Source organism: Primulina eburnea, chromosome 14, assembly GCF_022965805.1.
Source record: "Primulina eburnea isolate SZY01 chromosome 14, ASM2296580v1, whole genome shotgun sequence".
NCBI lineage: Eukaryota > Viridiplantae > Streptophyta > Magnoliopsida > Lamiales > Gesneriaceae > Primulina > Primulina eburnea.
This window is the reverse complement of record NC_133114.1, coordinates 30867755-30894726: the sequence shown is the minus strand read 5'-3', so window position 1 is coordinate 30894726 and position 26972 is coordinate 30867755. Positions and strand designations below refer to the sequence as shown.

At 35.2% G+C, this 26972-nt stretch overlaps 3 protein-coding genes, 1 long non-coding RNA gene and 1 pseudogene across 6 annotated transcripts; all 5 read right to left on the bottom strand.

The window, feature by feature from the left end:
* Window positions 1–77: 77 nt before the first annotated feature.
* Window positions 78–1760, bottom strand: LOC140811503 (uncharacterized). Of its 2 annotated transcripts, XR_012113471.1 has the most exons (6): window positions 1594–1760; window positions 1386–1499; window positions 1221–1291; window positions 1097–1153; window positions 561–652; window positions 78–129 (listed from the first exon to the last, which is right to left on the bottom strand). It is a non-coding gene; the product is annotated as an uncharacterized lncRNA (long non-coding RNA). The 2 variants fall into 2 exon arrangements; XR_012113470.1 differs by having other exon boundaries at window positions 1386–1760.
* Window positions 1761–2435: 675 nt separating this feature from the next.
* On the bottom strand, window positions 2436–7024 carry LOC140811500 (probable beta-1,3-galactosyltransferase 4). 2 transcript variants are annotated; one of them, XM_073169411.1, is made up of 12 exons: window positions 6796–7022; window positions 6264–6457; window positions 5513–5609; window positions 5311–5375; window positions 5010–5221; window positions 4861–4924; window positions 4332–4404; window positions 4061–4181; window positions 3427–3514; window positions 3200–3325; window positions 3015–3124; window positions 2436–2935 (listed from the first exon to the last, which is right to left on the bottom strand). In XM_073169411.1, the coding sequence occupies exons 2-12, from the start codon at window positions 6374–6376 to the stop codon at window positions 2787–2789; spliced, it is 1218 nt and encodes a 405-aa protein (XP_073025512.1). In that variant the 5' UTR covers window positions 6377–6457; window positions 6796–7022; the 3' UTR covers window positions 2436–2786. The 2 variants fall into 2 exon arrangements, with proteins under 2 accessions (XP_073025512.1, XP_073025513.1); XM_073169412.1 differs by having other exon boundaries at window positions 5311–5372; window positions 6264–7024.
* Window positions 7025–11495: 4471 nt separating this feature from the next.
* Window positions 11496–19269, bottom strand: LOC140812136 (uncharacterized). The gene is made up of 3 exons (XM_073170347.1): window positions 18734–19269; window positions 18442–18621; window positions 11496–12000 (listed from the first exon to the last, which is right to left on the bottom strand). Exons 1-3 carry the CDS (start codon window positions 19103–19105, stop codon window positions 11608–11610), a joined length of 945 nt encoding a protein of 314 aa, XP_073026448.1. The 5' UTR covers window positions 19106–19269; the 3' UTR covers window positions 11496–11607.
* Window positions 19270–21558: 2289 nt separating this feature from the next.
* On the bottom strand, window positions 21559–23223 carry LOC140812088 (ATP synthase gamma chain, chloroplastic-like; annotated as a pseudogene).
* A 764-nt stretch (window positions 23224–23987) lies between these two features.
* Window positions 23988–26428, bottom strand: LOC140813091 (uncharacterized). The gene is made up of 6 exons (XM_073171522.1): window positions 26196–26428; window positions 25969–26102; window positions 25654–25823; window positions 25328–25405; window positions 24873–25017; window positions 23988–24611 (listed from the first exon to the last, which is right to left on the bottom strand). Exons 1-6 carry the CDS (start codon window positions 26302–26304, stop codon window positions 24195–24197), a joined length of 1053 nt encoding a protein of 350 aa, XP_073027623.1. The 5' UTR covers window positions 26305–26428; the 3' UTR covers window positions 23988–24194.
* Between the last annotated feature and the right edge of the window lie 544 nt (window positions 26429–26972).

The following is a 26972-nucleotide window of genomic DNA, read 5'->3' as shown; positions in this document are numbered from 1 at the left end:
AATTCACGAATCATTAACGAACTTTAATATTTTATTAATATAATATAATATAATAATAAAAATTTTGAGAATTTCGAATACTTTAGGTCAAGTCCCATTGACTGAGGATTTAGTTGTATGCCAAACCACCTACAGCATTACATAAGAAGAATACATAAGCATAAAATGCAGAAAACCGTTGATGTTCACTCTTTAAATTTAGTAAATAAAGCAATATCTATGAAAAATAAGTAGAAAAGAAAACGTGCAATAGTTTCTGGAGCTTGAATGATCAATAGAAACTGCTTGCAAGAACTTTTCAGGGGAAACAACAATATTTACTTTCAAGAATAGTTTGACAGATTTCATGTGACAAATTAATTCAAGAGTAGGTCTCATGTGAGACCGTCTCACGGATCTTAATCCGTGAGACGGGTCAACCCGACCCATATTCAAAATAAAAAGTAATACTTTTAGCATAAAAAGTTATACTTTTTCATGGATGACCCAAATAAAGATCCGTCTCACAGAATACGACCCGTGAGACCGTCTCATACAAGTTTTTGCCTTAATTCAATTACCAGTCATGAATGAAGTTTCCAGTGACTTGAGGCTTCAAAGAAGAACTATGTGAGTGGGAACTAGAGCCAATTATATGAAGAAGAAATGTCACCTGTCATGGACAAACACCATTAGAGCAAAACACTAGTGATGTATAATAATACAAGAGATGCTAATGGTTGATAACAGGCAATGAGACACTAAATCTTCAAATGTACAAGGTGTATGATCACGTCGTAGTTTCAAGTACCCTTTCGGCGCTTAATGATCCATTGCCTTTTAAGTCATATTAAGCCACTGAGATGTGCAAATGTGTATCTTATGCAACACTAGCTTATAAACTTTCAATAACTCATCGTCACTTTGCGATGGATGTCAACAATAATTTAACTTCTAAGCTAAAATGTTGGAAAACGCACCTCAGCATTGTGAATTTCAATACCAACAAATTTATAACAGATAATTACTAGATTAAATATAATTAATCAGGTGTACTACAATTTGATTCCTAGCCTTCATCTGAATAAATGAAACAAAAGGTTGACCAGAAACTTACAAATACACTAAAGATAAACGTTGTTGCCAAAAGCTCAAGCCCTCTATCTGCAATTGCCTGCAGCAAATATAATGACATCGATTCCGTTTCAGAGATAAATGTGCACATAGTCTACAATACTTACAGTGAGTGATATAAAACCCATCCATCCGCCTATCCCGAGTAGAAAAACCAATAAGATGAGCGATAATAAACCTGCAATCACGAAACAAAGAAAAAACCGAATAAAATAATCCTAAAACAACGTCATTGCAACCAAAGCCGTAGGAATTGTGGTCTGATTTCTAACCATTACAACGATAATGGAGCCGAGTTCCGTCAGAGAGCGCTGCTCCAGGAATAACTTTTCCGGGAAAAAGTGATCCAGCAATCGCCAAGTAAATAATAACAGAATCATAGCAACCTCCAAAAAATCACACCAGAAAAAGTAGCCGTTACAATGAGACACGCATACACATTCATTAAACAAATTCGTGTGAGAGTTAAGGCAAACAAACTGATGTCCACGAAGGAATGAGGGAGAGGAGAAGAGCGCTGAGATCCATCGGCGTATGATAGATTCGATCCGTCTTCAGCTTGCTAGTGCTGCTCGACTCCTTTCCAGGTTGTCACGGAAGAAGGCAGAAAATGCTTGCAAGTTGGAAAAAGCGTGTATTTATTTATCAACCCCGCCTTACTAGAAAATACTTGGAGAAAAATAATAATAATAATAATAATAATAATAATAATAATAATAATAATAATAATAATAATAATAATAATATTTCCTAGTAATAATATTATAGTAAAATGGAATTTGGAGTTCATACATCTGATTTTAAAAACCAAAATTTTGAAATTTTTTTATTCCCAGTGACAAAATAGAAAGTAGAATTAAAAAATTTTCTTTGTTAAAATGCGATGAAGTTATATACAACGTATCATTATATTGAAATAACTTTTAATCTATATAATTTATTATTTTTTTTTATATTTTTCTCAAATAAATAAGGATATCATTTGAAAATAAGTTCAATGTTTTAAAACGTCCTCATTAAAAAATAAAAACGATTTTAACATTTAGATAAATATTTAAACAAGTTTTATTTTTATCATTGAACATAAGAAGCGGTAAAAACATAATATGCCTGCAACCAAAGGGTGTCAAAACATCAATTCCTACCAAACTATTAGAACGTATAAAATTGTTTGGGACTCGTTTATCGATGAAACCGTTGTCAGTTGTTAGAAGCGAACAGAGAGATTTCCATCTCTGCGTGTGTTGTAAAAAAAAAAATCTCTGCGTGTGTTGTAAAAAAAAAAAGAGATCCCCTGCTGTGGGCACTGTCGTAGGCCTACATAGAAAATTAAGTATGCTTCTTCCAACAAGTACACATCAAATTACCACCCACCCACAATGTAAATAATAAAAAAATCGTTACATACGAAGCAAAAAAGGCAGAAATGCTCGTAATTAAGATTATGAGCTACACCAGTAGGCCTAAACATGCAGTACTATGATTTGCTTCACACATTCATCAATCTCCAGGCAAAAATGGTGCAAATATCTGTGGTTGCTCTATGTCTTTATTTCACCTATAATACATTACATGATTGTAAAGGAAGTGCATATTTCTTGGACCTTTTAAGCGTTGTCCTGAGATGGGACACTTGCATAAGAAAACTTTGCTTTTCATCGACTCAAGATACATCAGAAAACTGCACTCAAAAGAGCGTTCTCGCCTTCTCCACATCGTCGGTGCACATCTTTAATCCTATCAGCAGAATTGCAAATTCCGCTGCAGCTCCAGTCAAATGAAGCAACGCATATATTGCCTGCTTGAGCCTTCCACTCACAATCTGTGAATATATATAACATAAATCAACATATTTAACAAATTCATTCAAATGCATATTTTAACACTAGGATATAAGTTACCAGGTGGTGTTCCACAACATAATCTTCGGTCATCTATGTGCTCCACATCCAATCCAATGAACCAAGATCCCAACGACACGTCCTCATTCGCGTACTTGTGCAATACACGCCTACCAGAATGAAACTTACAAAAAATTCCACAGATTTGAACATGTGAAGATAACAAGAAACAAGCCAACACTCACTGATTTATTGATATGTAGGTAGCCAAATCTTTAGAAATGGCATATAATTGCCCTGTAGCATGACGAAAATACTTGTTTCCTTGCTCACCAAATTTCCAATACTCAGGTTCATGATATCTCACTCCCCTGCCAATAAATTGCCACAGCCAAGGGCATGTAAGGACCAGAAATATAAAATCCATCACATCAATTCATTAGCGGATATATATTCTAATACTCTTCCTTACTTTTGAGCCAAGACGGGACCAGATTTCATGCATCCAATATACACCCTTGGTTTGGAACGATGCCTAGCTAGAGTTGCTCCTAAAGTTGCTGCATATTGTGTTCTTAACATCAAAATGTGGGCCAGCATTGCCAAAACACACACGTGCACAAAGAATGAAAGAAGCTGCAATTAAATTTTGCTAGCATTTGTTTTAAATGCTTGCTCTCTAAACTCCCCACTATGTTTGCTTTTGAAAGATTGAAAAAATTGATTCAAACACCCTATAAATGCTTAAACGGCTTAGAGCTGCCCTACCGAAAACTATAACCCCAGCTCCTAAAACTCCAACCCCCCTTACCTTGTACCAAAAGAGGAAGTTTGCAGTTAACAACATAGTAACAAGTACATGTACTTAAGCAAACAAATTATAAATCAAAATAAATATTTGGAATGGTCCAAACAGAGCCTTTCAAGTAACAGAATTTATATACTAATACTCGATTCCTTGATTCACGGGGGAGACCACCGTGCTGCTTTCTATAGCCCATCCATCTCCATTGGTTATTTATATACACTCGTTACAGGCATGAACACATGTTGTCATATATATCTTATACATGCAAACTTTACAAGGGAGATTATGTCATGCTTACCTATATTTACATGAACATCATCATCAACTTTGACATAAAAGTCTGCATCCCAAAGTGCAATGGCAGTGGTAAAATATGTCTTAGTCTTGGCTGATAGTTCAAGGTACCCCTCCACATGTTCCTAGTCAACCATTTAACGACATTGTATAACTTTAAATAGCCATTAAATAGCAGAAGAAGTGATGTAGGTATAGACATGAGTTGTCCCTCATTAAGGAAGCCGAAGGAGCCAAAAAAAGAGCAAGATATACTAAAAAATAAGCAAATGTACCAGTCTCAACAAGTCTCCGTGTTTCTTATCTTCTGCTTTGATAGCTCTATCAAGGATACCACCTGACGTTGCACTGGTGACCAGGGGATGCAATGAAAATGGGCAACAACTTAGTAATCATTCCCATTCAAGTTGTTTATGAGCGAAAAAATGAAAATGAGTAAGGTGGTAAGAAAGTATCATAAGAATATATAACCATCACAAAGTTTGAAAACTAAGATTTAAGTTCGTTCAGAGACATTCCATGATACTTCAATTATGTTTAATCAATAGCTGTGGCAGCGATTGAACGAAAGAGTAGCATCCCTACACTGAGGTAAAGCACACAGGGGAAGCAGGAATAAAAGAAAATCCAAGACAACTAATTTTTCAATGAAAAATCAAGTGCAACTGATATTCTCATGTAATTGATCAGCTAAAAATTATTGTCTAGCACAAAGAGGGCAATTGAAATAATTTTCGAATGAGCAAGGATACTATAACATTCACTCGAAATTGCTTAACATCAACAAACATTATTATTTCCCACCTGTGACCAATCACAAATCGAATGATGATGCCCTTTTCTTCCTCAAGCCTTTTGCATTTATCACCTGAATTTATATGAAGAAGAACATGTTCATGGATAATAAACGAAGAGCACTGAAAGACAAAATAAAAGAACTCAATTTCAATCACCTTGTAGCATCCAAGTAGCACGCACTGAGTCTCTCCTCTTTCTGCTGCTAAAGGCGGTATTTATGCCCACCACCATCAAGTATTTTCTTTTTTTGGTTAACTCGGGCATCTTCAGGTCTTCGGAGATGGGAGAACCACTGAGCAAGGAATCCTGTACAGCCCTGGCGGAAGCTAATTCGATCTCCAAATTTGAAATTGTTTTATCTAAGATTCTGCACTTTTTAAGTGAGCTTAAGTAATGCAATTTATGTCACTGATGAACATTAAGAAATGTAAATTATTCAAGGTCCAAGGAGCTTACTCAATTGCACGTTGAGACTTTGAAACTTCACTTAATATAGCCTTGGACTCACCCTTTACATCCTTCTGATAAATAGAAAATGGTTAACAATATAGAGTAATGAACCTTTCAACTGATATGAAAATACTCAGACTTAAGCAAATCCCTTTAAATGAGAGTAAAGTTCAAATAAAGTTCAAATAGTTATTATGTGAGTACTCACAACAGTTGGATCACAACCATCTGAAACTAAACTAAGTTTCTCTTCTCCTGCGCCAGTCAATTGTGATATATCTTTAGCTTCGGGCTCTGTCCACATTCTGTCACCAGTAAATTCGAATCAAACAAGTTATGTCCATAGGAAGTCTAAGCAAAAGGAACATGTGGAACAAACTCGTAGAGACTCTCAATAGAAAGCAAAAAACAGATTTTGCAAAATAGTTTCCAAGTTTGAGTTAGAAGTGTCAGTTTCAGCCTAATGTTATGTTCTATTACATCCTCAATCTTGAGCAATACTCGCAAAGATTTTTCTCCCACTAATACTATATCTTCCCATTAATGGCAATACAGAAATTTTACATCTATAACAAGTCAAATCACCTTTAAGGTACCTAAATGTCCTATATAAGGTAGAATAATAAAAAATTTCTAAGTGATATTGAATGGCCTTAAAACCCGTCTGTTAGCTTTTAGCTCCGGAAGCGATAAGCAGCACAACGTGAACTTTTTGTTCATAATTGGATCATAATCAATTCAACTTTCAGGAAACCACACCAAGTCTACGACCACCTACACAAATTGATAATCATAGGTTGTCATGATTACCAATCACTAACCAAAATCTTTAGTCATCAGACCCCATATTATACAGGTTAAAAAAGAATTACTTATGAAATAGCTCCATTTAGCAAGAATTTCCAAGGCCTGGTAGACCATATTATATTTAAGTTTAATGGAAATTGAAAATATCAAACCTGTCCGTTAAGAGCATCCCGGCACAGAAACATCCAATACAGAGGAAAATGGTGAGTTTTCTGGGAACCACATTCTTGGAAGTTGACCCCACCCCACTGCTCTTCCAAGACATTATGTTATTCTCCACTTTAAACTCCCAATTGCTCAATTTAAGGACAGCCCATGTCAAATTTCACGAAATCCAGAGAACCAACTAAATTAAACGGGTCAAAAGCTACTCTCTTTCGCTTGATAGCTACCAAATTGCAGTAACCCAATTCGAGAACAATGGGATCAGAACACCCCACCCAAAAAAAAAAAAAAAAACTAAAACAACAAAAAGTTACAAAACTATCGCACGCAAAACAGCGTGCGACTTCTTACGCAGACTTAATGCAAGATTGGAAAAGAAACCAGTAAGGAAAAAGAAAGAAAAGCCAAAAAAGAAACAACGGTAGAAGATTTCCAGTGATTCGCTTTTGTCAAGTCAATGAAACTTCTCTTAGCTTGTATTAATGATCTCCAAGGTGGGTAGTACAAATTTATCTCAACCTGGATTTATGGATTCTTCAATCCGGGATGCTTAATTTCTTCGGGGAAAGGAATCTAAAAAACGGAATATAGATGAAGGATTGAAGAAGACGAATAAGTAGGAGTGGAATTTGCCGAGGCAAGAATAGACCCACCGCCTAACTCAACTGCTCTCTGTTCCATTCCTTAATGTTATTTTGTTCTAAAATTTTAGTAATTTGACAGTAAATCAACCTTATTTTTATCTTATATATTAGAAATTATATTTATTCTCAGACAAATGAATCTCATATATATTTGATAAACAGTCATACAAATTCACACAATATACAGGTCGTGACCCAATTACTTTAAGCACGTTGTCGATTTCTTTTATTATATAAAGATTAAAAAACATTATTTAGTATTATGTAAAAAAAAAATGGTGACACTGAAAACATAAAGGTAATGAAATAGTCCCTTACTCGTCGATAACATTTTTTTTTAGTCCATTCGAATGAAATTATTAAATAAAATGTTAAGTTATTTTCGGAAAATGGAGCAGATCTTTGAAGCAGATGCAAATTATGGTTGAAGTGGGTGGACAGATCAATTGCTATTTGGCAAAAACTTGTGTGAGATGGTCTCACGGGTAATATTTGTGAGACGGATCTCTTATTTGGATCACCCATGAAAAAGTATTACTTTTTATGCTAAGAGTATTACTTTTTATTGTGAATATGGGTAGGGTTGACCCGTCTCACAGATTATGATCCGTGAGACGGTCTCACATGAGAGTCACTCTTGTTATTTTATATTCTCTCTTTAAAAATATTTCGAGTATTAATATAATTTTTAATATATATATACCCAGCCTGATTGATAGGCCTAGAGGCCCTAGACTCCACTTGAAGTCAATGAACCCATTGTTCCTGACTCCTGAGTGCTTTATCTCCTCTCATTTGAAACAAGTACTTGTGATTTTATCACGCCGACATATTAGATTTGTTTTACTACGAATATGAGATCAAATCCATTCACATATTAGATGAATAATTCTCCAGTGAGATAATAAATAAGACGAGTTGATTCAATTTTTTAATATCATTTTTATATAAAAAAATAATTTTTGATAAGTTAGGTTAAGTCGAGATTTGTCTCATAAAAATAATCTATAAGACCGTCTTACAAGAGTTTTCATGATGTTAGATTCACCATCGAACACATCAAAGCAAATGACTTGTAGTTTGAGTGGGCCAGATTAAGACAGATTTTCTACTCTTATCCACTATTTTCACCATTCGGTATCACTCATTGTCGTTTATTTGACTATCATAATTTGCCGACATTGAATTAGCTTAGAGTTTTAATAGGTATAGACCGAAGTGTAGTGGTTTTCAAGCGTCAAAATAATAAATAATAACGACAATAACAATAATAAATTACGAAATAATTAGATAGATAGATAGATGGGGTTGCCTAGGACCTTTATAACGCTTCTCCTATCCTGACTGTATAACCGAACGAGAGCCACAATTATATATTAATATTTTATTATTTTTAAATTAAAAAAAAAAATCACAAAACATGGTAAACTTTTATTTGTACAAAAGAATTATCGAAGAACCAGTCACGGAGAATATTCATCGGGTATGTTCTAATGCACCGGGGAATACTCTCAACCATTGGCCATGATCTTGCTCGTACAAGTTTACTGACAAGAGGCAATTTGGAGTTTTTGTATGCAATGCCTTTGTTTTTGAAAAAAAAAATATAAATCGTGATGTATTGATTTGTGAATGAAACTTAGGTTCACGGTGAAAGAAAATTAAGAATCTTTATGATTTCCGAACAAAATTAATTGATACTGAAAACATGGTACACAAAGAAATAATTTATAGCCAAATTGCAAACATTGTGGTGCATATGATCGACATAATATATGTATTGAGTATTTAGATATGTGTGCATTTTTAGTGTTTCGAAACAAATAAAATAGTTTAAAACAGTAGATATCACTTATACTGAATAATATTAAAAATAATCATGATAACAAATTAATAAAGAACTTTGATTTGTATATTTGGTTGCTTAATGAGATTAAAGCTATTTCTTGTATTAGATCATATAAGCATTAATATTAAATTATATATATGTGTGTGTGTGTGTGTGTGATGGCGATGAGGATATGATTACAAAAGACAAAAACTTGTGTGAGATGGTCACACATGTCGTATTTTGTGAGACAAATCTTTTATTTTGGTCATCCATGAAAAAGTATTATTTTTTAGGTTAAGAGTATTAATTTTTATTGTGAATATCGGTAGGATTGATCTGTCTCACAAATAAAAATTCATGAAACCATCTCACAAGAGACCTACTCCTTTACAAAATACAGGCCATACAAACTATTCACAAAATACAATTTTGTTATAAATTTTATTTTTAAAAATAATCGACATGATTTTTTTCTATACCAGATATCCGTTATACCCATTTATATTTTTTCACTTTACCACAACAAACATATAGTTCGATCACAAATCATATTCAAAGACAGTTTCTAATTAATTAAAATAAAGCTGGTCCGATAAATATAGAATTTTTTTTGAAGTAATTATATACAATTTTGTATGTAACTAATGTAAGGTTAGCTATTTTATTAATCTACATGTAGTGATGTTCTCCAAATGATGGACTATTTCTCCTCATCTAAACGAAATAAAGTTGGTGGTACATCCTTTCCCATTTCTTTATTCCCATTATTATACATCTATTTCTAAGAAACCATTAGCAATAAAACACCAATAAGATTCAATTATACGAAGTGTTTTGTGTCATTAAGCAGTTAATCATAATCTATACTTTTTTCACTATCATATCTTGTATTAATTGGATGTGTATATTTAGTAATAAAAAAAGGGCTCCAATCCATTTTTCCGTCTATCCATTGTCCCCAATCAATTATATTCAACGGATTCACAATAAGACAAAAGTAAAGTGTCTCTCTCTCTCGATAGTTTCGAGCAAGTTCATGCATTTTTTCCTAGTTCTCTGGTGACCGGATCTAAGATTCTTTTAGAAATAATTTAATTCAATAAAATTTGTAATGGACGAATAAGAATATAAGTTTTGATATGTTATATATCTATCGTATATATTTATATGAGTTTCAATGACGTGCTATTCACTTATTACTATATGTGATGAAATATAGAAAAAATGCATATTCAACAGGAGATCGACACTATATTGATGTTTACATAATTGTTCATAGTAGATTTGCAGCATATTGAAACTGATATAACATGCGTGTGTCTATTTTAAAGAAGGTTGAGTTATATACGTTTGTTAACTAATTTACCATCAATTTGGTGAAATTTTATCTAATTTTACTGATCCCTATCTTGTCATTTTATCCATTGGTGTTTATAAACCAACATATCTCTAATCAATATAATCCGATATCTTGAATTTTAAGGTATATATTTTTTTTTATCCAAGTTGTTGTAACTATTAATATTTTAACTAAAACAAACTTTTATATAATAAAATTTATTATATAACACATGTAACGTATGTGTCGACTATACTAGTATATGTTATACTGATACACACGATTTTAGTAATTTGGTTCCCCTTCGGAACCCAAACCATTCATGCTAGTTCAAAGAAAAAAATTCAGACTATGGCTACTTTGATTACTTTGATTGAGAAATCCGACAATTTAATTCTATTATGGCTCGTGAACCACAGCTCAAATTTTCAAGAAAGAAAGAAAATATAGACGAAATTTCCCAAGTGCGTAGATAATAATGTACATGGAATGGATACACAAATTATACATAGAACAAACGCGGCATCGCGAGGAACAGAAAATACATGGAATTTGCCCCCAAACAGCTGTAACATCATATCCCAACCATATTATAGAAAAAATCAACTATTACGACCAGAGACGGATCTGGCTATACTGGGCAGTGGCCCAGCCCATTTTTTTTATTTAGCGACGGTTTTTGATAACCGTCGCAGGTGGATCGGCGGTTTTAATTAGCGACGGTTTATTCAATAGAACATCATTATCACTTTGATGTTTATAATGCAGCAATAGATTTCATTTTGATGGAATTAAATACTCGGTTCAATGAGTCATCGGTGAAACTTCTTTCTCTTAGTATAGCTTTAGATCCTAAAAATTCATTTGACTCATTTAACAGTGATGATATTTGCAAGCTTGCGAAGAAGTTTTATCCTGGAGATTTCACAGATCAAGAAATTGTTGTTTTGAAGTATGAATTGATACATTTATAAACTCGATGTGATACAGAATTTAAAGGTTTCTACACTTGTTGAGTTGTGTCAGCAATTGACCTAGAGTGGACGGTTAAGTGTTTATGTTATGTTGACTAGATTGATTCATCTTGTTTTGACATTATCTGTGTCTACTGCCACTATTGAACGGGCTTTTTCAGCAATGAAGCATGTGAAGACGGCACTTCGCAATAAAATGGAGGATGACTTTCTTGCCGATTGTTTGACACTCTATATTGAACGAGATTTAGCTAAACATATTGATGTAAATTCTATTATTGATGAATTTTATGTTTTAAAATCCCGTAAGGCACAGCTTCGTTGAACGATATAATGTACTTTTTTTTTAATAATATATAACTTATCATATTGAGTTCAAGCCCACCCCAATTCTTATTCCTGCATCCGTCCTCGATTACGACAGCTTCGTATCCATTATGCGCAGTAATTTATAGACAAATGGTTTTTTCAACGTAAAAATTTACAGTTTTTCATATTTTGAGCGTACTATTTACAATTTTTTGTGTGCTACAAACGTTTTGATTATGATTCGAGAAATCCAGTTCTGGTAAGAACAGCGTTTCTCACACTGAGTAAATCTCTGCCTTTGAGTGTCCTTCCAGCACCTTCACACACAGAAGATGAAGGACGTATTTTCTTGGCGATCCATATGTGAGGAGGTATCACAGTGCTCCCTTCCATTTCTCCATCATCGTAATCTTCTTCTTCTTCAATATCGTTGTTCCACCTGTTTCGTACGAATCCACGTTTACTCTCGTCCTTATTGAAATCTGCTGCATCCAGCCAAAAACAAGAATTCTTGTAGGTTTCTGAACAGCTGGTTCCGTAAATTTTTGGCCAGTCAGGTATGCTCAAAGGTGTGGAGCGACGTTGAACGATTTCGGGTTCGCCAGCAAAAGATTTTTTGTTGGGATTGTTGGTATGATATTCTTTTGATTTGGGAAATCTCGGGATAGAAATGGGTGAACCAAATGGCTAGTAGAAAAATAGTCGAGGCAAGAGTTTGACTCTTTTTCCTTAAAACGATATTGCCCCGCCCCGATGCTTACGGTTGTTGGCAATTCGTTTCCCAAGATACAACGACTACGGCTTTAAAATAGTAGCACTACAAATTTCAAAGCCACACGAACTTGAGATGTTTAGAACGCTATCAAGATGGTATGCAAACTTTCTAATTCCGAATTCTAAGCGTTAAACTTAAAAATCCAATTCCAAGAGTTTATATCTTGCAAAACTTGGATTTAAGCGCAAATGCTTAAAAAACTCAAAACTAGAAGACAACTCTCAAATTTAATCCCAAAGTTCGAATTAAGCGTATAAGCTTAGAAAATTCAAACTCAAGATTTTATATCTTGAAAGTTTGAACTTTAAGCGCTAGTGCTTAAAATTCGCATAAAGAATTAAACTTGAGAGAGAAGGAGAAGAAGAGAAAATGAGCAATGAATGCAAATAAGAGATGTGCTATTTATAGAAAATGAAAAGCCTCCATTAAGTGATGCACCACTTCATATCATTGAATCAAAACCAATCTTGGCCATTCGGCCAAGACCAAATAGGCGCCTCTTGAAAGAGGCGCCACATTCACTGAATCACACGGCCAAATATGGCCGTGTGATTCCAATTTTTTATTTTTATAAAATAAATTATATATATATATATATATATATATATATATTATATAATATTACAATATAATAATATATTATAATATATTATTATATTATATATTATAATAATATATATGTATATATATAATCCTTTCGATTCAATCTTTTCATTCGATAAAATTTGAACTCAATTAATTTCTCATTCACCCTTATTGGTAATCGAGAAATATTTCCGTTCGCTACGTAGCTCGTTCGAATTATTTTATCGATTCTAAATGAGTACAAAACTCATTTTTCTAACAATCCCCCACATGAATGAAAATTAATGCATGTGACTATGCTGACTCGACAAATAGCGTTCTAGCAAAATATTATTGCATCAGGATAGGTAGCTTTTGGCTTTGAACCTTCCTTAGTAAGATATAATCGGGTTTACTTGGCAATTAGTGGACGTGATGCCTTGAACTATTCGCCGTTTTGTGTAAACCAAGACAATTATATTCACACAATAACATTTCTAACATTTCATTATGTTCTCACTGTTGGGTCCATTTCGGCCATTGACACCGCTTGGTTACGCGAGTGCTTTCCATATTTGAAGCGGCCACACTTCGCACTTACGCCGGTGATCTCCTAGGAGAGTATCCCACTATACTCCAACATACGTATTAGTATATCTTAGGAATCATTAAAGGTAAAACCTAGCCTCATACCCCTTTGTGGGTAACACCACTTATCATAGGAATAGGTAGGAGTTTTCTCCAAGGTGTTTCTACCAATCTTGTAATTTAGTTGTCCCTTTTGAACCTAGATCTTGGGATCTCCAGTCAACTAGGTTGGGTATCCACTACAAGATTTAATTTTGGGGTTTTAATCCCATTCCTCTTGATAGACAATTCATTTGATCTCTCGGTATACCTTTTGTAAGTGGATCCGCTAGATTCTCTTTTGATTTTACATAATCAATGGAGATAATGCCATTAGAGATCAATTGTCGTATGGTATTATGTCTACGACGGATGTGTCTAGACTTACCATTATATATAGTGTTTTGTGCCCTTCCAATTGCTGATTGACTATCACAATGGATTATTATTGAGGACACTGGCTTATTCCAACAAGGGATTTCTTCTAAGAAATTTCGAAGCCACTCGGCTTCTTCTCCAGCTTTGTCTAAAGCTATAAATTCTGATTCCATTGTGGATCGAGCAATGCATGTTTGCTTAGAAGACTTCCATGATATAGCCCCACCACCAATGGTAAATACGTAACCACTTGTGGATTTTGAATCATTTGTGTCAGATATCCAATTTGCGTCACTATAACCTTCTAGGACCGCGGGATATCTCGTATATTGTAATCCATAGTTTAAGGTGTATCTTAAATATTTAAGTACCCTTATTAATGCCTTCCAATGATCATTGCTAGGATTACTTGTAAATCTGCTGAGTTTGTTTACAGCATAAGCAATATCTGGACGAGTGCAGTTCATGAGATACATCAGACTGCCTATGATCTTCGAATACTCTAATTGAGATATGGGTTCACCTTTATTTTTGGAAAGATGCAAACTTGGATCTACAGGTGTTTTGATCAAGGACATATCATTCGCATTATATTTTTCCAATATTTTCTCAATATAGTGAGATTGCGACAAAACACGTCCTTCCGATGTTTTGGTGACTTTTATTCCCAAAATGACATCTACTTCTCCCATATCTTTCATATCGAAGTTTTTTTGTTAACATCTTCTTAGTATTCTTGATGATATTGATATTGCTTCCCACAATTAACATATCATCGACGTACAAGCATACCATCACATATGCTTCAGGTGTGCCTTTGATGTAAATACATTTATCACACTCGTTAATTTTGAAGCCATTTGACAACATAGTTTTGTCAAATTTTTCATGCCATTGTTTTGGCGCTTGTTTAAGCCCATATAATGACTTAACGAGTCTACACACTTTTTTCTCTTGTCCAAGAACTATATACCCTTCGGGTTGTTCCATATATATTTCTTCCTCAAGTTCCCCATTGAGGAATGCCGTTTTCACATCCATTTGATGTATTTCTAGATTATGTAATGCCGCAATTGCTATCAATACACGAATAGATGTTATTCTCGTCACTGGCGAGTATGTATCAAAATAATCAAGACCTTCCATTTGTCTATATCCTTTGGCTACTAATCTAGCCTTATATTTTTCAATAGATCCATCGGTCTTGTATTTTCTTTTAAGAATCCACTTGCATCCTAATGGTTTATTTCCCGGAGGAAGGTCAACCAATTCCCATGTATGATTTTGCAAGATAGATTCTATCTCACTGTTCATTGCCTCCTTCCAAAAGGGGGCTTCAGGACTTGATAGTGCTTCACTAACTGTCCTTGGTTCATTTTCCAACATATAAGTTAGAAAATCAGGGCCAAAGGTCTTTGCTGTTTTAGCCCTCTTACTACGTCGTGGTTCTTGTTGTTCTTCTTGAACTCCACCGCTCGTAGTTTCATAAGTCCTTTTTCGAGAACTTATTTCCTTATTTTCTTTACAAGGAAATGTTGTTTCAAAGAAGACAGCATTCCTTGATTCAATAATTGTTCCTTCATGCACATCGCTTATTTCAGATTTATGTACCAAAAATCGATATGCACTACTATTATTTGCGTATCCAATAAATATGCAATCTACTGTCTTTGGTCCAATTTTTACTTGTTTTGGTTTTGGCACTTCAACTTTTGCCAAACACCCCCACACTTTTAAATATTTGTAGGAAGGCTTGTGGCCTTTCCATAATTCATAAGGAGTTTCGTCCTTAACTTTGTGTGGTATTTTATTAAGAATGTAGTTGGCTGAAAGGATTGCTTCCCCCCACAAGTTTTGGGGTAATCCTGAACTCAATAACATTGCGTTCATCATTTCTTTAAGAGTGCGATTTTTCCTTTCAGCAACACCATTTGATTGTGGTGAATATGGTGCAGTAGTTTGATGAATAATGCCACTTTCGCAACAAAATTCGTCAAATGGTGCTCCATATTCTCCACCTCTATCACTACGAATAATTTTTATTCGTTTAGTCAATTGGTTTTCAACCTCATTCTTATAGTGTTTAAACACTTCGAGAGCCTCATCTTTGCTATGTAGCAAATAGACATAACAATACCTTGTGCAATCATCAATGAAAGTAATGAAATACTTTTTTCCTCCTCTAGTTTGCACAAACTTCAAATCACATAAATCAGTGTGAATTAACTCTAGAGGAGTTGTATTTCTTTCCACGGATGGAAACGAGGCCTTTTTAAATTTTGCCTCAACACAAATCTCACATTTGTGTTTTTTTGTTTATGTCAATTGAAGGCAATAAATTTAAATTTACTAGCTTACGTAGTGAATTATAACTTACATGACCCAAACGATCATGCCATAAATCACACGACTCAACCAAGTAAATTAAATTGGTACTTTTATTGCTTTCAATGGTACGAAGTACATTCATCGCATTCAGTTTGAAAAGGCTCTTTTCTAGATAGCCTTTTCCTACAAACATATCATTCTTAGATAGTACAAATTTGCTAGAATGAAACACTAGTCTAAATCCAGCCTTGACAAGTGCTGATCCCGACACAAGATTCTTTCGAATATCCGGAACATGTAGCACATCAATAAGAGTTAGTTCTTTGCCGGATGTCATCTTGAGCACCACTTTTCCAAGTCCCACGATTTTTGACGTAGTAGAGTTACCCATGAAGAGTTGTCGTCCACTAATCGGGGTATAGGTAGAGAACATCTCCTTTTCGGCACAAACATGCCTTGTTGCTCCTGTATCAATGAACCATTCTTTTGGATTGTCCACTAGATTGGATTCAAACACAACAGCAGAAAGCATGAGATTCGTCATGTCATTTGACAATTTCTCATCTTCGGTGATGTTCACTTGGTCCCTTGACTTCTTTTGATTACCTCGGCAATCTCGTGCCAAATGGTTAGGCTTGCCACAATTGTAACAATTGCCTTTAAACTTTTTGGTCTTTCCTTTCTTTGGACCATTTCCTTGGTGCTTTCTTTTCTTGCTAGCATTTTGTTCCACCAAATTTGCTCTCGCCTCAAAGTTGCTCTTTCCGGCCTTCCTTTCGGATGCCCTGTTGTCCTCCTCAATTCTTAGGCGCACAATCAAGTCTTCAAGATTCATCTCTTTGCGTTTATGCTTGAGATAATAGGAGGCAACTTTTCAATCATGGCCGCCACTTGGAATGAATCACTAAGAGTCATTCCTTCCGAATGAATTTCTTGCAGAATTACTTGTAACTCTTGCACTTGGGCCATAATTGATTTGGAATCAATCATCTTGAAATCCAAGAATCGTCCGACAATGAATTTCTTCAAGCCGGCATCCTCGGATCTATACTTCTTGTCAAGTGACTCCCACAATTCTTTTGATGTTTTCACTTGACAATACACGTTGTATAGTGCATTGTCTAGTCCATTCAAAATATAGTTTTTGCATAGGAAGTCGCTATGATTCCATGCATCAACGGCTGCCCTCTTTTGAGTATCTTGTTCTCCTTCATCAACAGTAGGTGGATCTTCTTTGAGGAATTTCGCCAAAGCTAAGGTGGTCAAGTAGAAGAGCATTTTTTGTTGCCACCGCTTGAAATCAACACCATGGAACTTTTCAGGTTTTTCTCCATGATGGACAGTTGGAGGAGTCGTTGTACTTGTTGAGGCCATTTTAGTTCAAATATCGTTTTAAGATTGTTGGTATGATATTCTTTTGATTTGGGAAATCTCGGGATAGAAATGGGTGAACCAAATGGCTAGTAGAAAAATAGTCGAGGCAAGAGTTTGACTCTTTTTCCTTAAAACGATATTGCCCCGCCCCGATGCTTACGGTTGTTGGCAATTCGTTTCCCAAGATACAACGACTACGGCTTTAAAATAGTAGCACTACAAATTTCAAAGCCACACGAACTTGAGATGTTTAGAACGCTATCAAGATGGTATGCAAACTTTCTAATTCCGAATTCTAAGCGTTAAACTTAAAAATCCAATTCCAAGAGTTTATATCTTGCAAAACTTGGATTTAAGCGCAAATGCTTAAAAAACTCAAAACTAGAAGACAACTCTCAAATTTAATCCCAAAGTTCGAATTAAGCGTATAAGCTTAGAAAATTCAAACTCAAGATTTTATATCTTGAAAGTTTGAACTTTAAGCGCTAGTGCTTAAAATTCGCATAAAGAATTAAACTTGAGAGAGAAGGAGAAGAAGAGAAAATGAGCAATGAATGCAAATAAGAGATGTGCTATTTATAGAAAATGAAAAGCCTCCATTAAGTGATGCACCACTTCATATCATTGAATCAAAACCAATCTTGGCCATTCGGCCAAGACCAAATAGGCGCCTCTTGAAAGAGGCGCCACATTCACTGAATCACACGGCCAAATATGGCCGTGTGATTCCAATTTTTTATTTTTATAAAATAAATTATATATATATATATATATATATATATTATATAATATTACAATATAATAATATATTATAATATATTATTATATTATATATTATAATAATATATATGTATATATATAATCCTTTCGATTCAATCTTTTCATTCGATAAAATTTGAACTCAATTAATTTCTCATTCACCCTTATTGGTAATCGAGAAATATTTCCGTTCGCTACGTAGCTCGTTCGAATTATTTTATCGATTCTAAATGAGTACAAAACTCATTTTTCTAACAGGGATTCGGTATTGATCTGGCTGGGTATTGGAGGCCTTTTGACATGTAAGTGGTCTTGTCCCTGGAAATGGAATCCTGTCTTTCCTGGAAAGCTCCCCACACATCCTCCTCCTGGAATTCTTCGTTTTTCAACCATGTCCAGCCACTGCTTCCAGGGCTGTATAAACCGTATTTACTCTCCATTTCCTGGAAAGATACACACAAAAACTCAGTTAGAAACATCCAGGATTCCGAAATTCCCAGTATGAAATCAAGATTTTACACAGAACGGAACACAAACAGGTAGGAAAAAAGATGCCTTTTTATACACAATTTTCCAGGCAACTGCTTTCCTCAGCGCAGCTTCTTGAAAAATTATGCAGCTTCCAGTATCAGCCCATCTCAAGGAATATTTAGAGGGTATAGAATATTGAAGGCTTGTTAATAAGTATATAGTGCTGGACACGGATGGAGCTAACTTGTAAGTTAAAACAAGACAAGGGAAAAAGAAATTGGAAATGGATGATAGACAAGGGGGAAGACAATAAAAAAGACATTTTCTCAACATATAATTGGGTATTGATTTTACATCTCTTTCTTGTCTCTGTGGAACGGTCAAATGGGACTTCACTACTTGTATTTTCCCACTCGGCATTTCCCAGTTGTTTCCTTTTGTCCACTTTCTCTTCATGAAATTTTGACAATAACTCTATTTTGAGCCATCAACAGAATGTCGACCAATGCACACTATGCCGAGTTAAAGCCACGCGCAACACACGATTTATTTGGACAGCACTTCCCAAATCGCATTATCGGGACGTGATAAATCTCCAGACAAATTTTTGCTTTGCTGACTAATTAGCAATTAATGTAAAAGGCAGTACGCACGTTGCTTGAACAATCAATTGATTGAGGTTTGCGGCAGATTCATGCGTTCGTTTTTCCACACAAAAATGAAATATCGTTGAGAAATCCGAATCAACTCAAGCTCTCATTCGGGATTATTCCATCCTACCCCTGCAGCTTGCACGGGTACATCCAAAGGTCGGAATTTTTTCTGGCCCAATTTTTTATTTTTTTTAAATTTTTTTTCCATGAAGTGGAATCTCAACCATAGGGGTGGGAAAAAATACCGAAATACCGAAAAACCGTGCCGAAAAAAATACCGAACTTACCGAAAAAATCGATATACCGAAAATTTCGGTATAAAATATTTTTTTTTTCGGTATTTCGGTATATACCGAAGTACCAAAAATAATTTTTTATTATTATTTTTTTAAATTTAAGTTCGGTATACCGAAAAAATGTCAAAATTTTCGGTGTCGGTACGGTACCAGTATGAGTTTTTTTCATACCGAAAATTCGGTATACCGCACATGCGGTATATCGAATTTTCGGTATCGGTATGAAAAAATTTCATACCGATATTTTCGGTACGGTATACGGTACCGTAGTTCGGTACGATATACCGTATCGTACCCACCCCTACTCAACCATTCAAATGGGGTGTGGGCATTGTCCTCACACCCAAAATCGAATGATCCGTCTTATTCGACTGAGGGTATGATAGGGTCGTGTAGTATTCTCTTGAACTTAAACCACATAAAAGATGTGTCACCAGTTTAGGTGAAAAGATTAGTGCTCGATGATGGCATCTTACACAAACATAATGATGGACACGTTCAAAGGAAAAGGTGGCATGACTAAATTCATCTCTCTTATTTCCCACATAATTTTAACATTCTAAACCTTTTCTAAAACATATATATACTATTTGTTTTTACCAAAATATCACAAAATATAAATAAAACAGCATTAAACCAATTAATCAACCAGCATAACACAATAACTACACCACAGTAATGACATTGAATGTTACAAAGCAAACGGGTAAAAAAAAACATCTGTTCCGATTGAATTAGATTACAAGTATTTGAGTAACACCGATTTTTTTTTCTCACAGAACAATCATTATTATCTTACAAATAAGCTACCAGCCAATCAAGACTGCGCTCTGTCAGATGACTATGAGGGCCGCCGCCATGCACTGAATCTGTCGCCAATAATTCCTTGTACCTCCCAAAAGTAGAGACAAATCTTAATTCTTTAAGCCATTTTTCCACCCTGGGTTTACTAGAAATTGAGTAAAGGTATCTTCGTTGGGTTTTTTTTTAATAAAAATTTCTTTATATATATATATATCCTGACACTGAATAGTAAAAAGAGAGTGGCAGCCGCCAATCTTACAGCCATCAAGAATCTTAGTTGAAATAAAAAAGTGTTATCGTTATCGTGCACAGGTTCTACATTTTCAGTTGGGAAACGATTCAAAAAAACAAAATGAAGTTTTCTGAAGCCATGGTGGAATTTATACCTCTTTCCAATGTAAGCACACAAAACTTCCTGTCATATTCTAGAACTACAAGAAGAAATTGCTGGTGATATTCCATAAAAGTTCGGGTCATAAATGACCCGAGATATTATATAGATAGCCTAAATCAGGGTAAGTCTGTATGAAGAGTTCGTCAGAAGTCGGACAAGTGAATGTCCGGGACATCTTCTTCCCGGGTTACCAGAAACCCGGGCTTTTATACAAGTTTACGAGTGGCTTTCTACTCGAACTACCTCGAAAGTAGCATCTCCCTCGGGTGCACCAATATGGGATGTGTTGTGCTTGTCAATAATTACTTTCAGAACCACATGAGTTGACGTGTCAGATTAAGTTATTAGAAGTAGGGTATGAAAAGTCATCTTATCCTAATTAGTAAGCGATCAGTGAAAACAAGGTAATCTTGAGATTTTCCTCCTATAAATAACATGTATGTTTTACATTAAAAGAGATATCTTTTCTGATTATTGCATATTAGAAGTGCATCCATGATTATTGCATATCATAGATACAGGTTCCTAAAAATCCATCAACTATGTGGAACATCATTACCAGAAGTGCATCCAGCTCACCCGATTCACCCGGATCACATCATTACCAGAAGTGCATCCATGATTATTGCAGAACATCATAGATACGGGTTCCTAAAAATCCATCAACTATGCGGAAATTAATATTTGCATCAAGGAACGGAAACGGCAAACAATTGATGTTAATTTTTGCAGTATCGATAATCGATCTATGAACCACTTCCTTCACCTAGCTAGCCTCTTGGAACCACCACCAACTTTTGAAATTGAAAGAAACAACAGTATATTTGGTCATTCAAAGAAATAACATGAAATTCTCTCGTCGGACAGGCTAAATAAATCGACCAGACTTACCAAAACAAATCCTAGCAACAACCTCTACGTGACACTTGTTTTTGTGAACAATGTAATATCTCTCTGTATATCGAAGCAAGTCCAATGAGTCGGATAAAAAAAAAACCATAAATGCAAGAAGGAGAAGAAAACAACTAGGACTTGAGTTGTTCACCCCATTTGCAACTACATAAGGGCCTCAGCTCCAGCGACAATGTCCAAAATTTCGCCCGTGATCTTCTCTTGCCTTTCCCGGTTATAAGCAATAGAAAGAGACCTCTTCAACTTCACCGCATTATCAATAGCACTACTCATTGCGTTCATTCTAGCCATTAATTCACTAGCATATGATTCTTGCAAAGCCTTTAATATCTGACTGTTCCAATTAAGGGGTATCAATGCATCAAGAATTTGTGCGGGTCCTGCTCGAACTCGTAATTTGGTGACATTTTTTCTGTTGCCTATCCATCATATGATCCCTCTCCACGATCAAGTTGCCCCCTTTAGTAGTCAATCTAAAGAACTCGTCTTCACTAGCATCAACACTCTTCCCATTGACATCACAAGCTTCACTTCTGCAGACAAAGGAAGCAATGTATGAATCACAGGATCGGACTTAATAAAAGACACAAACTTTAAATTTGTGTACAAAAGCTCCATTTTTTTATCAACCTCCTCGCTCAAAAACAGAAAAAATACAGCATCAGCAATCACTTGAGCTTCTTTTGACGTAGGAAAGCTTTCGCCTCGAATAAATCTATCCACATTCACATCAGGCCTTCTACTAAAATGCACATTTCCTTTTAGCCCAACACCGATCTAAGTGTGATCCAACCCAAGATTCTTTAACTCCAAGATACGGGTATCTACCTTTCTCATTATGGCATTGTTAAAACCGCGGCAAAGGCCTCTATCACCAGTTATAACAACGTGAGCAACTTTCTTCACAGGCCTGACTACTGTTAGAGGAATTTCAATATCATCTAATTGACACTGCTGGTTTAACTCGTACAAACTTCTACAAGAGTTTCAGAAAAGGGTCGGCTGTTAATGACTGTTTCTTGTGCTCTCCGAACCCTGGTCGCAGCCACTAGTTCCATATCTTCGGCAAGTTTCTGCGTGTTTTTAACCATGTCAACTCTCTCTCGAAGTTCACGAATCCCGTTTCGAATAGAGAGTAGTGTCTGGAACTTACAAAAATTAAACCTTGAAAATGGTGTGAGACCAAAAACAGGAAATGGGCTAAGCTGCGACTGGAAAGAGATTGAAGCAAAGTTGCGTAATGATAGTTCCAAGATGATCCTCGTAGATAAGTGGGAGGTGTTTCCCCTTCGACTTCTTTCAAACGGGGACATCAGTGCATTGGGTTTTTCGGGTTTAAGGATTTTTTTTACCTGTAAAGTATCTGAATGTCATAGCAGGGGCAGGATAAACGGTGTAAACTGTCGATTTTTAGGTTTTATTCCGAAGACAGTAAAATGCTTCGGGCAGCTCGATCGCTTGTCGGAGCGGTCTAGTTTGACGGAGGGTAACCACCAAGAAGGCGGTGAACATAGAATATCGAGTCTCCGTTTCTCTAATAGAATTATGCATTAAATTCAAGGTGTGAGTCTCATGTGAAACCGTCTCACGGATCTTAATCAATGAGACGGATCAACCCTACTTATATTCATAATAAAAGTTATACTCTTAGCATAAAGAGTGAGTCTCATCTGAGAAGTTATACTCTTAGCATAAAGAGTGAGTCTCTGTGATACTGTCTCACGGATCATAATCTGTGAGACGGGTCAACCCTATTCATATTCACAATAAAAAGTAATACTCTTAACATAAAAAGTAATATTTTTTCATGGGTGACCCAAATAAGAGATCCGTCTCACAAATACGACCCGTGAGACCGTCTCACACAAGTTTTTGCCTAGCATAAAAGTAATATTTTTTCATAGATGACCCAATATAAGAGATCCGTCTCACAAATACGACCCGTGAGACTGTCTCACACAAGTTTTTACCAAATTCAAAATACAATATTCTACAAATAAATTGGTACGTAAAATAAAATTGCACTAAAATGAGTTTTTCTATTATTATAGTTTCCTAAACAAACCAAGAGTATCATGAAAAAGTAGTCCTTGTGAATAAAAAAGTAAAATAATTTAACGCCAAACGTAATTATTTAGAGAACTTTGATTAATAATATTAAAAATAGGTATCTCATTTTTGTCACATATTCGAGTCATTCCATTTATTTATTATTGTTAAGAAGCAAATATTCATGGATTACCCATCCAACAATGTAACCAACCAATCAACTTAGCGACTTTGTGATTCACCCAAGATCAAAATAAGATTGTACACACAAAGTTTCAAAATATTGGGGAATGCAATCATGTATGACGGTACAGATACTTCATGCTTACCACAACACAAGGGCAAGGTAAATATTCACCACTTTCGACTTCGATGACAGCAAAATCTTCTATAATGTCGTTAAGTGACGAAAAACACAACCGAGATACTTCTGTAATTCACAAGTTATTGAGGTGGACAGATCTCTTAGCTTGTGAGGCAAGTGCCAACGCTTTTGCTCTCGAATTCATCATCACCCATTCCTTCTCTGCACGCCGTTGATGTTGCCTTGCGTTCTTCGCCCTCTTTGGGGCTAACCGAGTGTCTCTTTCAAGAAACGCTAGCCTGAATTTCTCAGCTTTGGATAATTCATTTGGACTTGAAATCGGTTGAGCTGCAGTTCTTGGAATGAACCCAGAGACAGCCCAAGTTTTCGGATCTAGATCTTTCACGATGGGGTCATCCAATACATATTGCAATAATGCTCCTGGAGGAACTCCAGAGCCCCTGAGACCCAAAGGCGATGGTTTAGGATTTACTCTAATGCGCGGGCATTCATGGGCTAAGATCTCCTCTGAATTATTGTCGACTGTAGGCTGAAAATGGACAGGAATGGTTAACAATAGGGTAGACTGGATATGAAAACTATCTCATCTTGAACTATGTTGACATCAAGGGCGTGATCCAGGGATTCAGGGAAAGGGACGGTGAGACAGGATGAGCAGGGGCAGACGGGGTGATGTGATGTATTTTGAGGATGAAAATTACAATTTTGGAAATATTATAAAAATTTTAACAGCCCTCTAAAGAGGCAAGAATATATCTAAAACAAGTATTGTACATAACAAAACCCATACCCAGACAAGCCATAGAAGTGACTGTGCACCATGTGCAACGTTGGTAGTATCAAGATCCTCCCACGATTCTCCATCCATATAAACGAGATTTGGTTTTAAGAAATTCAAACAATGACGGGCAGCAAAGTCACTCCTGGAGCAACCTCTGCAACATTAATTTGGTTCGTTTCCTGATATCAGTTTTATCCTTGATGTCAAAATCCAATAAGTGGACCACATTATCACATGAAAATGAAAACAAACTCAGAAGTTACAATACCAAACAACTGAACAAATAGCCTTATTAATGGTTCACGGTTTATGCACCAGGACTAAAAATATCTTCACATAAGAACCAAAACAGGAAAAACAATGCTATATTAGCAGCAAATCTAACCTAACATCTTGTCGAATATTTCTTTCGCATACTATGCAAGATAACTAGCTGAACGAGAAAACGCTTATAAAGTGCATACCCCCATCTCAATATCTCAAGCGCATGACAATTCTGAAGAAGTTCAGAAACGCCATTTGATGACAATCTGCTGCATCGACTGCACAAATAACAGTTTCATGAAAGTAAATAAAAGTCCAGTTACGACATCCAATACAACTACTAGGCCAGCTACACAAATAAATTCAATAAACTGAAGCTAATCAACAGAAAATAGCTAACTTTAACTAAACATCTGTTCAAATCAACTGGATGGCCATTGTATCAAAACAAAAACAAAAAAAAACTTTTCCCAGTTATATCGCATCAATTGCTAGAGCAAGAAACTTAAATATGAATTATCACTACCTGATATCCACGGCTCTTAGATTTTTACAAATCGTAACTACATGATTAAGTCCGGTATCCGAAACATCTGAACCAGAAAGGTCAAGTATCTCCCATGAATATTCTGCAAAGGCAATGATGAGGTCATCATCCAGTAACTTTCTTCTTCTTGCAATTGCCACCAAAGCCATCTGTGAGATTCATATAGAGATATAACATAAAAAAAAATACAAAGCTGAAATAACTGCATCGGACCCCAATAAAAGATTCGTTCGCTAAATAAATCAGCTGAAAGCAACTATACTAAAAATTTTAGGGGGGGGAAATACACTTGACCTTAATATCCGAGGGGAAAGTAGGAGCAACCTCAGCCAAGTCATCAATAATGTCCTCAAGATTGCTACCCACCACTCCAAGACACAAGCTCAGCAAGCTCGGTGGCGAGTTCCGCTCCTTTGACGTCAAACATTCTGTAAAACCCGGCAGTTCAGTTCATCACCGCAGTTTCAATAACAAAATAAAGAAATCCCGAAATTAACAAAGAAGAGAGCATATGGGCATACGGGATTGAATGCTTTGAGTGCCTAAATTTTGGGTCAATCTTGGATTGGAATTCGGATTAAAATCACAATAATTATCGGTAAGGCTTTCTGTAAATTTCCACTTTTCCATCAACGAGAAAAGGGGCTGCAGACGAAATTTTCAGCGACAAATAAAGCGAGTTCGTCTCTTTTCAAATTCCAGCGTTTTCTTGATGCACTCTAGTCATGCGTTTCCGATCTTATTTTATGGGGAATTAAGAATTTTGTTTAATTTTGGGATTACTTGTTCCTTACTATTAGTTGATTTTTATTTTTCCAAACAAATAACTTTTTCTTGTTTAAATTTTTGTGTGCATTAATCGAAAATATATGTTACTAAATATTTTGTGAATTAAATTTCATACATTTTGAAACACTTCAAGGGCATATTAGTTTTTTGGCAACGCATATCCTTTGATAATATTTTTTGTATGTTATACCTACAATTTTTTTTTGGATTTTCGATTAAATTATACAATATTATTATCACAGACGAAATATATATTTTAAAAAAATTATAATCATTGTAAGTTAAATTTACTTTTTATCTATAACTTTGATACATAAAAAAGTTAATATGTGAAGATTTTTCAAGAAAAATTTTCTCAAATACTCATAAAAATTTATTTCAAGACCGTGAACATCTTATTGGAAATGTGTTGAAATATTTAAATAATAGTAATCAAGCCACGAGATTTTTTTAAAAAATTATTGATTTCATTTGGCCTATTAAAGAAGAAGAAAAATAAATCAATCAAT

Coding starts and splice junctions, on each gene's coding strand:
- LOC140811500 (XM_073169411.1), bottom strand. CDS start 6,376: ATGTCTTGGAAGAGCAGTGGGGTGGGGTCAACTTCCAAGAATGTGGTT. Junction 5,222..5,310: donor AAGTCTCAACGTGCAATTGA/GTAAGCTCCTTG, acceptor TAAAAAGTGCAG/AATCTTAGATAAAACAATTT. Junction 2,936..3,014: donor ATGTTGTGGAACACCACCTG/GTAACTTATATC, acceptor ATATATTCACAG/ATTGTGAGTGGAAGGCTCAA.
- LOC140812136 (XM_073170347.1), bottom strand. CDS start 19,105: ATGAAGAGAAAGTGGACAAAAGGAAACAACTGGGAAATGCCGAGTGGG. Junction 18,622..18,733: donor GGAAAATTGTGTATAAAAAG/GCATCTTTTTTC, acceptor GTATCTTTCCAG/GAAATGGAGAGTAAATACGG. Junction 12,001..18,441: donor ACCCAGCCAGATCAATACCG/AATCCCTGTTAG, acceptor TATCATACCAAC/AATCCCAACAAAAAATCTTT.
- LOC140813091 (XM_073171522.1), bottom strand. CDS start 26,304: ATGGAAAAGTGGAAATTTACAGAAAGCCTTACCGATAATTATTGTGAT. Junction 25,824..25,968: donor CTTTCCCCTCGGATATTAAG/GTCAAGTGTATT, acceptor TGAATCTCACAG/ATGGCTTTGGTGGCAATTGC. Junction 24,612..24,872: donor CACTTCTATGGCTTGTCTGG/GTATGGGTTTTG, acceptor GTCCATTTTCAG/CCTACAGTCGACAATAATTC.